We start from the raw sequence: 10,547 nt of genomic DNA on the forward strand, positions 1-10,547 counted from the left end.
GAGTGCAACGATAGAGCTTGAAAGATCAAAGACAATTTTTAATATAACTCCGACTGGATTCGTCTGAAAGAAGAAAGTCATATACACCTAGGATGCTTCAGGGGTGAGTGAAACACAGCATAATTTTCATTTTGCGGTGAACTAACCCTTTAAGAAAACTGTCCCGCTCAGGTCTCTAGGCCGCGCATCAACACACACGTTGTTTTTTTTCGCGCTCCCCATCTCCACCCCCAATCATTAGTGCCGCTTGTTCGGTCTTTGACAGAACATATAGGACACTTTTTTAAAAACCCTGTCATAGACTTCTTTATAGAAATCAGCAAAGCAACGATTAATTTCCTTGGGGTCAACAATTATCTTCCCATTATTCAATTTTATTTTATGTATTGCACGAGTTGCTTGAGAGTGCTTTAATTGGTGCGCAAGTAATTTTTGGGGTTTATCACCTATTTCAAACTGTCTTTGCCTGATATACATAAATTGTCTCAACACTTTCTTAGAAAGAATTGAGTTATATTCACTTCTCAGTGCAACCATTTTCTTTAAAGTAGTCTCACAACTAGTTGATCTGTATTCACTCTCCAGATTTGTTATTTGTATGTCAATTTCATTTAATTTGGCTTTGTTCTCTCTATTCTTAAAAACTATTTCCGCACCCAATTTTTTAAGATGCGCATAAACCTTTCCTCTTTTGACTGGACTGTTAGGTCCACGTACGTTCCAGCTTAATAAATTCAGTGTGCCGCCACCGAACCTTCACTCCGTTACTCAGTATGTAAAAAAAAAATATGTTCTGCCTGACCCTTTTAAATAAAAGCTGCACATTAAACCTTCCAACTCAAACTCAAAAAAGGTAACCTTCCCATGAACTTGAACATTACGAACCTTGTAAATCGGAACAGACACCCGCCCCCCCAAAACTGCATCCCATGTGAACATTATGGATGCTCACCCCAGAAAAAAAAACATTTGCATCTTTTAACTCACCCTCAATGCCACTTGACATTCTTCCGTTAGTACAGCCCCCCACTCATCTTACAAAATACAACAAAAATGATACCTTGCAGTCTTTCCAATATATCAAAGAGAATTATATACACACAAGTCTTTTCTGACTTCGTTGTCCAATGTAGCGTTTTCAACATTTCACCAGTTCTCCACCGCGCTTCTTAGATATGCTTCAGCAACCTCGGGTGAGTCGAAGGTCTTCGTTTCTTTATCCCTCACGGTCACGATGAACTTGGAAGGAAAACGAAATCCGCATCTCACTTCATGCTCCCAGCATTTCTTTCATATGTTGTCGAACTTCTGTCTCTGTTTCAAGACGTCAATGGCAAGATCTGGAAAAATACGTATCGCTTTGCCATCGTATTGCAGAGGTTTCGATCTTGCCAGTCGCAAAATTTGTTCTTTCACTTGGTAGTGATGGATTCGGGCAATAATTGCCCGAGAGCGGCCATCTCTTAGTGGTTGTGGCGAACGGTGTGCCCTGTCGATCTGAATTGAACGGTCAAAGTTCTCCTCACCCAGCATATTGGCCAGAAGCTTTGTGACAAACTCAGTAGGTTTACCATTTTCAGCGCCTTCTTTTATACCGACAATTCGAATGTTTTGTCGTCGAGATCTTGACTCTAAGTCACAGGTTTTTTCCTTAAGTTTTTCACATTCGGCCTCCAGGTGTGCACACTGTTTCTCAAGTGACTCGATGCGGGTTTCGTGAACTTTTGCAGTCTCTTCCGTCACGGTCACTCTGGAAGAAATGTTAGCGATGGATATGTTCAACTCTGTTAAGGTAGATGAAAGGACATCAAACTTTATGTCAAAGGATCCGTTCAATTTCGCTATTGCTTCCATTATGTCTGTGTTTGTTGGCACCGTTGCTTCAGCGCTAGTTTGATTAGCATTAGCCGGCGGCTCTTCATGAACATTGTGCTGATTATGCGTGCCTTAATGCGTGCCTCCCGCATCTTCTGTATTCGATTTTTCAGTTGTCTTATGCTTTGACGGCATTGTTCAGAATGTCAAGTTAACAACTTTTTGAGAGCAAATATTATAGACTCGTGGAGAGCTATAAAAAAAAACACGTTTACTCCATTCAGTGCCGGAAGCGCGCCGTTCCAGGAGATAAATTGTTGAATAAAGTCATTATTTTTTTTCTTTTGTACACAAAAAGTATTCTCGTAGCTTCGTAATATTACGGTTGAACCCCTGATGTCACATGGATTATTTTACCGATCTCCTTGCTATGTTTCTGGATCTCGATCGCGTTAGTATCCTTGCTGTCTATGGGAGGGTCAGAGAGCTTTCAGAATGCATCAAAAATATCTTAATTTGTGTTCTGAAGATGAATGGCGGCCTTACGGGTTTGGAACGACATGAGGGTGAGTAATTAATGACAATTTTCATTTTTGGGTGAACTAACCCTTTAATATTTGTAACAGCAATTTCAAGGGGAGTCACACATTCAAAAGACTTCAACACAACATCTAAAGACTCATCATCCTCTGGAGTAAATGTTCATTAATGCGAGTCGATGCCAGAACGAAGCAGGAAAAAAAGTGAAGTAATGAAATTCAGCGGATGCCATCACAGTCCCTCCATATGCAAGACTCAGATCAAGACGATCACAGCCTTTCCTAGCTCTTTAAGAATCGGTACCTGCTGCACACACACACACACTCTCTCTCCCTCACACACACACTTCTCTCTAGGGAACGCCGTAGCACTCCTGATGCACTGCCAGGTTACACATGTCACAAAACAGGATGACGTTGCTGTTCTGACACTCACCGTCGTTACAGATGCAGCACACGGCATCTTCATCGATCAGAGAGCTGGGGTCACCCTGCAGGAGCGGACGAGCATCGTCAATCACACGCGTGTGTGAGTGAGTGAGTGAGTGAGTGAGTGAGTGAGTGAGTGAGTGAGTGAGTGAGTGAGTGAGAGAGAGAGAAGAGAGAGAGAGAGAGAGAGAGTGAGGGTCAAATAAAGATGGAAGAGATGTGTTTTTAGTCGTTTCTTGAAGATGGCTAAGGACTCAGCTGCTGGGATTGAGTTGTGCAGGTCATTCCACCAGGAGGGAATAGTTAATGTAAAAGTCTGTGAAAGTGATTTTGTGCCTCTTTGGGATGAACAATAAAGCAACGTTCACTTGCAGAACGCAAGCTTCTAGAGGCACATAAATCTGAAGTAATGAATTTAGGTAAAGGGGTGCAGAGCCAGTGGTGGTTTTGTAGACAAACATTAATGCCTTGAATTTTATGCGAGCAGCTATTGGTAGCCAGTGCAGATTGAAGAACGGATGTGTGACATGCATTATTTTCAGCTTGTTCAAAATTAATCTTGCAGCTGCATTAATCAAATTTTAATTTCAATTACGATTTTGACTTCCAACGATTATGAACACAAGATAATTGAGAAAAAACTATTGTTGTGCCACATTCCATTTCACTCTCGTTTTGTCTTGTGTTATAAATCCAGCGTGGCTTTCACTGCTCCCTATAAGCACAAGCTCACTCACAGCCAGGTAAGTTTTTTTTTTAAGTTCAATAAACGCATGATTAGGGTTAGGGTGGGCGATATACCGGTACAAATGTGACAACATGTATACATTCTGGAACACATGAAACAATCTGTCACAGTGTAAGTGATGAATTGAGCTCTTTGTCACTCGCGTCTTATTGCACTTGCATGGTCAGATAAACACAGAATTGTGTTAAAATGCCCATCTTGGCAAGTATTCATGTAAATGCAGTGGATTATGTCTTAAAGGGGTCATGACATGGATTTTTTTTTTTAATTATCTTAATATGTTCCTTGAGGTTTACTTATAATGTTAATAAAGTTTTTTGCACAAAAAAAAAAAAATGTGTAAAAATGATTATTTTCAACCCTCATTCTCTGAAACAGGCTGTTTGTAAGGGTCGGTGGGCAGGGCCTATGTCGATGTCTTGCTCTGGAGGCGGAGTTTATGCAAATGTTTGTGCCCCTGTGATGTCATCTTGCACCTCAGATCCAAAACGAGCCGTTTTTGGAGCTTGATTAAATAAATGCTCTGTTTATAATGAGGAGGAGGTTTTAAGCTATGAAAGGATGTTTTAATGCTACAAAGACCTCTTATATGGCAAAAGATCAAGGCTAATTTGATTTCTCACGTCATGACCCCTTTAAAGGGATAGTTCACTCCAAAATTGCATTGAACGTCCATGTAACGAATACTTTGACACTTCAGAAAGGTCATGATCCATATGAATCAAGTGCTTTAATCCAAGACTTCTCACTTTATATGATGAACAGATTTAAATTATTCACATATAAACCTATATTGAGCACATCACATATACTGTATATACAAGCCTCATTGGTTCTTGTGTGTCAAGCAAGCACATCTGAGCTGCAGTTTGCGCATTGATCAATGTTTATAAATTAATAAAATCCTAAATTAAATCTGTTCATATTATAAAGCAATTGTGTCAGAAAACTCGGGTTAAACCACTTATTTACAACGTCTTTATTAACTTTCTACAAGCATCAAATTTTTGGTTACATAGACTTTCAATGGAGGAAATCTCTCAGGTTTCAGTAAAAAATATCTTGTGGTGTATTTGTGTTATGAAGTCAAATTAAAGAGTTTAGAATGAGTAAATAATGGCAGAATTTTCATTTTGGTGTAAACTGACTCAACTTTAAGTGATTGTGAACAGTTTTATGTTAATCAAACAAAAAAGAATCATTCACTGCTCTTGACTGAATAACTTTTCTAACTCAAATATAAGCATGATTGTGAATCAGTATTGTTAAAATTGTGGTTTCACATCCGCCTTATTTCCAGCAAAATAAAAAATGACATATACCATTATCAAGACCAAAAATGGACATATCGCCCCAGCATGATGTTTCAAAAAGTAAAATAATTGTCTTCGCTCACCTTGTTGTGACTCTCAAAGTAGGACTCCTTCTCCAGGCGATCCATCAGGTACTCAAAGACCTCCTGAGGGATGGGCACCACCCCGTCAGCGCGCCGCTTGTCATTCATGATGTCCAGCCAGATGTAGTCTTCCTCGTCTATATCGTACTCCACCTCCTCATCCAGCTCCTCAGCAGACTTATCGATGTACCTGAGAGGAGGTGAAAGAGACGGAGGAAGGGTGAAGAATTCATATCAAACCTCATCATATCTCACGCCACACACAAATGAGCCATACAGGTCTTCAATGGTCAATAGGGAGACATTTCTGAGAGAATTAGACAACAACATCTCTATAATATGACAATAATCCACAATAACTTGACTATAATCGCTCCAGCAGCCTGCCTCACACGAGATCACAGCAATCTATTCCCAATGGACAACATCAAGTCCCACAGAAAACTGGCGTCTCATTTGAGTAGCAGTTTCATTTGGATATGTCACAATAGAGAAGAAAAGATTATTTCATGCCAGCTTGTCAACCCTAACTGTGTTAACTATCACCTACACTCAGGGCCTAAAACTAACTTTTTGCCACACCTGCCAATGGCCGGTGACATGATCAAATTTACCGGCCAAAAATTTTTTACCGGCCATGAAACTCTTTGCAAAAACAGGCAGTTATTACAACAATAACTAAACATATTTACAACGTTTTTAATTTGTCCTGCTGGTGCATTTTCCCTCAATTTTCCCTATTAATTATAGCCATTCAACATTACAGTATAATTGACATTCACTCTCATTCATGCTTGTCGCTTATGACAGAAACAGCGAATCTCTTTAAAAAACTGGCTGTTGTCTGCATTTGTGATCGCTTCATATGACCCCTTTAATTTGTGTTCCGAATATGAACGAAAGTCTTATGGGTTTGAGTAATTAATGACAGAATTTTCATTTTTGGGTAAACTATCCCTTTAATGTGTCTTTTTGCAGGAAGACTGTACTTTTTGTATCATTTTCATATTTTTATAATTTTTTTTTTTTTTTTACATTGGTACCTTATCTAAAAATATGATTTTAAATGTTCTTCATGTTCTTAATGCTTAATCTGTCACCATGTCTAGATTATTCTTATTTTAAATATGTTGATTTTGTAATTAACAATTCAAATGAAGTCTGTAACAGTATCTGTTCTATCAAGATCATGTCTTATTCATGGGGGGCACACTTTCACATTTTTTTCCATTCTTTGAGAGTTAATGCAAACAATTTTTTTTAGATATACTGTATATTGAATAGTCAAAATTTGGAAAAATATAAATTTTTTAGTTTTGTCCACTTACAGTATATACAGACTGCGGTCTACACTGCAAACAATTGCTGCGATAATACAAATCATTCCAGACCACCTATTACTTTCCAAAAATCAACTTTCCTTTCACTACATGTACAGAATTCTTTTTTTTTATTACATTAAGTTAAAGCTACACAAATGTGCAAAACCTTAAAGAATGAATACATCTTTTGAAGCTGTTTTCATTAATTAGCAGTGCAAAAACATTACTAGAAATAAAAGCAAAAAAAAAAAAGAAAAAAGCCAGCATGAAACCAAAATGAACAACTATTATTTTTTTCATCAAAAACGGCTGTTTTTTCTAATAAATATTTCACTCATGCAAATAATTTAATGAATGTGCCCTCGTAATCTTTAATGAAAAACATTAACTTCCCTTCCTTTCTTCTAGAGTAGAAAAGATGATGGTATCTTCACATTTTGTATTACTGCATTACTAGAGTTTGTTTACATAAAAGATTATAAGAACAAACACATATTCAGAAAGTACAACATCCTACAGGCCACATCAACTTCAAAACCCATCACACATCTTACACCTCCTAGAGTAATTATGATTACACACACACAGATGTGTGTACAGCTGCACGATTAATCGTATGCGACTGTACGTCAAATACAGGAGCGCTGCGCATCCATTGAGATGAACTGAAAAACAGCACAGATCGCTTGATGGAGTGTGAAACTCTGAAGAGCTCAGTCAGAGAGTGTTCGGCGAGTGAAAATATATCTGTGCTAAACTTATACTTAGCCTTAAACTCACACACTGGCGAGTAGGGATATGCCGGTATCAAATTTTCATGTTGCGATTAATTGCTAATGCTTTTATTACGGTATACAGTATTATCACGATATTGAAATTTAGTTGCAAAAAAAGTGTTGTCATAATACAGTATAACAGTGTCATCATGGTATTTGTAGTAAAACTGTGGTTATACTATCAATCCGAATGACTATACGCAATGCACACATACAGAGCATGTGATCTCTGCGACGCCCAGAGGTCCAAAACAGACCCTCACACCTCTGTAATAAACATGTTAGTCCCGTCCGAATTAGTACATGACAAATCGCAGACGTCAGGTGATAAGAATCGAAACTCAAACGTAGTTTAGAAAAGTAGTCCTGTCCGAATAGGGCTTTAGACATCATTTAGTCGCCCAGAGTGAAGATTTAGTCGCATAAGCGAGTGATTTACTCACATTGTAGAGGGTTGTTACACCTCCTGGAGTAACTGGAGCACAAAACCAGTCATAAGGGTCAATTTTTAATTGAGATTTATACATCATCTGAAAGCTGAATAAATAATCTTTCCATTGATGTATGGTTTGTTAGGATAGGACAATATTTGGCTGAGATACAACTATTTGAAAATCTGGAATCTGAGGGTGCAAAAAAATCTAAATATTGAGAAAATCATCTTTAAAGTTGTTAAAATGAAGTTCTTAGCAATGCATATTACTAATCAAAAATTAAGTTTTGATATATTTACGGTAGGAAATTTACAAAATATCTTCATGGAACATGATCTTTACTTAATATTCCCCATTGGCTGCAGAACTGTCCAACCTGTCCTTGCCGATTCCCCCGGCCTCACCGTTACACGCCGCCGAGCCCGTCCCTGTCGACGTGGGGTCCTCCGCGCCGCTGTCCTCCTCTGAAAGCACGTCCAGGTTCTCGAAGATGCTGATGCGGTGGACTCGGCCGCGGATCTCCAGCTCCACCATGCGCTGGGCTTCTGCGTAGGTCATGCTCTCTCTGACGGGCGAGTGTGAGCACTCCGAGCGTTCGGCGGGGCTGCCCGGTGTGGCCCCCGGCCCCGTGACCCCTGACCCTGTGCTGGAGTCGGGGCCGTCACCAGACCCCGGCAGGGCGGCCCGCGGCGGTCGGCCCTTGCGCTTCTTCTGAGGGGTGCCCTGTGCCGGAGGCGGGTTGTCGTGGTCATAGTGGTAGAGATGGTACTCGATGCCGCTGTAGCTCTTGTAGACCTTGCGGCAGCTGTCCACCGGACACTCGTAGGGCGGCTTCGTCGCCCGCAGGTTGTGGCAGAACGTCTTCACGTCAAAGTCCAGCCCCATCCCGACAATGCTCACTGCAGCGTCACCAACGGGACCGGCTTACATCTATGAGGACGACACAAAGGCTTTTACTTGAGCACAGCAATCCACAGATTTAATTGGACAACGAGTGCCGATATTTCGTTTAACAGCACCAGTACGTTTGTTCCACAATCGAGCAGTATTACTGAGTACCAGTACAGCTGTCTATTTCAGGAACACTTTATTTTGATAGTCCACTTTAGACATTCTACTAATGGTAAGTAACTTTAACTACATGCCAACTAGCAGTCATTAGAGTATTAGTAGACTGTCTGCTTGATATCTGCTAACACTTTATTTTGATGGGTCCACAACATACTGACTATGAGAAACTTTGCAAGTAAATATCAACTTATTCTACCAACCCTAAACCTAACCTAACTGTCTACTCTGAGAGTTTGTAGACGTGTAGTTGTGCATTAATGAGCATTAGTTGACATGTAGTTGCAAAGCTACTTAGAGTTAGTAGAATGTCTAAAGTGGACTATCAAAATAAAGTGTAGCCTCTATTGCATCTTTATTTGACCCTCTAACTCTAGCACTCTCTATTCTATTTTATCTATTTGTTTTCTTTTTATTTATTATATGATTAACATACAAAAAAACCATTGTGTACTGAGTTAAGCTAACTGAGACTTGTTCTAGCACTTGCATATCATTGCTCTTCTGTTGATTTTGACTGCTTCTATTGTCCTCATTTGTAAGTCGCTTTGGATAAAAGCATCTGCTGAATGACTAAATGTGATGTAAAAGTAAATGTCTGCGGCCCAATCACAGGCCATATTAATGATGCTGCAATACTTACTGCTAATCAGCTTGAGCAAGAGCTGACTGAACAAGAAAAGATGGCACCTTTCAAACAAGTGCCACTGAGATGAATGGCTTGCTCCTGGATATCACTGTATACAGCCGTTGTTAGGTTCAAACCTCTATCCTTTCCATTTCCAAACCATGTTTTAACCAGTAAGTCACAGCATCAGTTCAAAAGAAGTGGTTTTAACCACAAGTTGGCTATTAAATTGTAAGAAGGACAAACAAAAGCCTTGAAGTGACTGACGTGAAAGTGAATTTCCCTCCATTATGTCACGATGTGTTTGTTCAAATCGACACAAATTAAACTTCATCTGTTTACCACAAAGCGTGCAGTAAACTCAAATATTAGGCTCCATGCAGCTCAATCACACAAGCGTGCTGTGACGGTATAAGATGGGAACATGCACAGTACTGAATGATTACCATACACAACGCATTTAGCTCATATCTGAAACAAAACTCAAAGGATACTGTAGCATTACCATGGTAAACTTCAAAAACATGGTATCTCCATGCTAGTTTTGTTAGTGGCTGATTGTTTGCAACCCCGCTTTTCCTTTACAAATGTGTCAAGCATGAAAACATGATCATGTAAAATATGAGTTTCATGTGATGCTGTGGTTAATAATCCACACAGACAGATCTCTAGCAGGTGAACGTGTTTTGTAGTAAACACTTACTCCTCCAGAGTCCGCGGCGGGCTTCACGCTCACTCCGAGAACAAGAATTCACACTGAGATGAGTTTAATTCAGATCAGAAGGGTTTGAGCTCAGTAACCGGGTCCTTTATGACTTCTGGTCATCACACACTGAGAATAACACCAGGAACTGAAGCGAGCGAACAAAGGGGCTACCGCGCGATCCGCGTCTGCACATTCACCGATCCGCCACACTGGAAAACGCGTTTAAAATATACTTACACAACAATATTTATCTTTCGTGACATGCGGTCTGTCAACGTAGATACTTGATCAAATCCAGTCGGAAGTCTCCATATGTCCTTGATGATTTATTCCTGCTACGCTTTATGTTGGCTGTGCTGACGAATCAGCCGTCGATTGTCACGCGGTTGCCCGCTGCGTCGGTCTATTTAGTATGCACCATATACTGTAGAAAAGCGGTATGCACACGTAGAACAACGAATACTGCTGAACTAGTGCTGTTTTAGCTGCAGTATTTGTCATGTTTATATAGAATAAAGCACCTTGGCCTCAGCGTATGGGCATTAGGGTGGTAAGAATATGAGTGGATTGGGTGTGTTTAGGCTTTGCAGCAGAGCATGGCTGCAGTGATCGGTGGCGACCTGTAGAGGGCGACGCTTCACCTGCATTACTCACTTCAACTAAACACAAACGCAATCTTTACATTT

The 10,547-nt window shown here is 40.0% G+C and overlaps 2 protein-coding genes across 2 annotated transcripts; both read right to left on the reverse strand.

Annotated features, from left to right (window-relative positions):
• Nucleotides 1-2,707: 2,707 nt before the first annotated feature.
• LOC107676199 (peregrin-like) lies at nt 2,708-5,529 on the reverse strand. Its single transcript, XM_016470706.1, has 3 exons — nt 5,510-5,529; nt 4,928-5,117; nt 2,708-2,845 (listed from the first exon to the last, which is right to left on the reverse strand). Exons 1-3 carry the CDS (start codon nt 5,527-5,529, stop codon nt 2,708-2,710), a joined length of 348 nt encoding a protein of 115 aa, XP_016326192.1.
• A 2,272-nt stretch (nt 5,530-7,801) lies between these two features.
• Nucleotides 7,802-10,178, reverse strand: LOC107676200 (peregrin-like). The gene is made up of 2 exons (XM_016470707.1): nt 10,099-10,178; nt 7,802-8,389 (listed from the first exon to the last, which is right to left on the reverse strand). Exon 2 carries the CDS (start codon nt 8,342-8,344, stop codon nt 7,802-7,804), a length of 543 nt encoding a protein of 180 aa, XP_016326193.1. The 5' UTR covers nt 8,345-8,389; nt 10,099-10,178.
• Nucleotides 10,179-10,547: the final 369 nt, after the last annotated feature.

This window comes from Sinocyclocheilus anshuiensis, unplaced genomic scaffold (assembly GCF_001515605.1).
Source record: "Sinocyclocheilus anshuiensis isolate Anshui unplaced genomic scaffold, SAMN03320099.WGS_v1.1 scaffold2430, whole genome shotgun sequence".
Lineage (NCBI taxonomy): Eukaryota > Metazoa > Chordata > Actinopteri > Cypriniformes > Cyprinidae > Sinocyclocheilus > Sinocyclocheilus anshuiensis.

What these genes read in the sequence shown, in the direction of transcription:
- LOC107676199 (XM_016470706.1), bottom strand. Translation starts at nt 5,529, where the DNA reads ATGTCACCGGCCATTGGCAG. An exon ending in ATGTCACCGGCCATTGGCAG is followed by an intron (nt 5,118 to 5,509) that starts GTGTGGCAAAAA and finishes ACCTCCTCTCAG; the next exon opens with GTACATCGATAAGTCTGCTG. An exon ending in ACTTTGAGAGTCACAACAAG is followed by an intron (nt 2,846 to 4,927) that starts GTGAGCGAAGAC and finishes CCGCTCCTGCAG; the next exon opens with GGTGACCCCAGCTCTCTGAT.
- LOC107676200 (XM_016470707.1), bottom strand. Translation starts at nt 8,344, where the DNA reads ATGGGGCTGGACTTTGACGTGAAGACGTTCTGCCACAACCTGCGGGCG.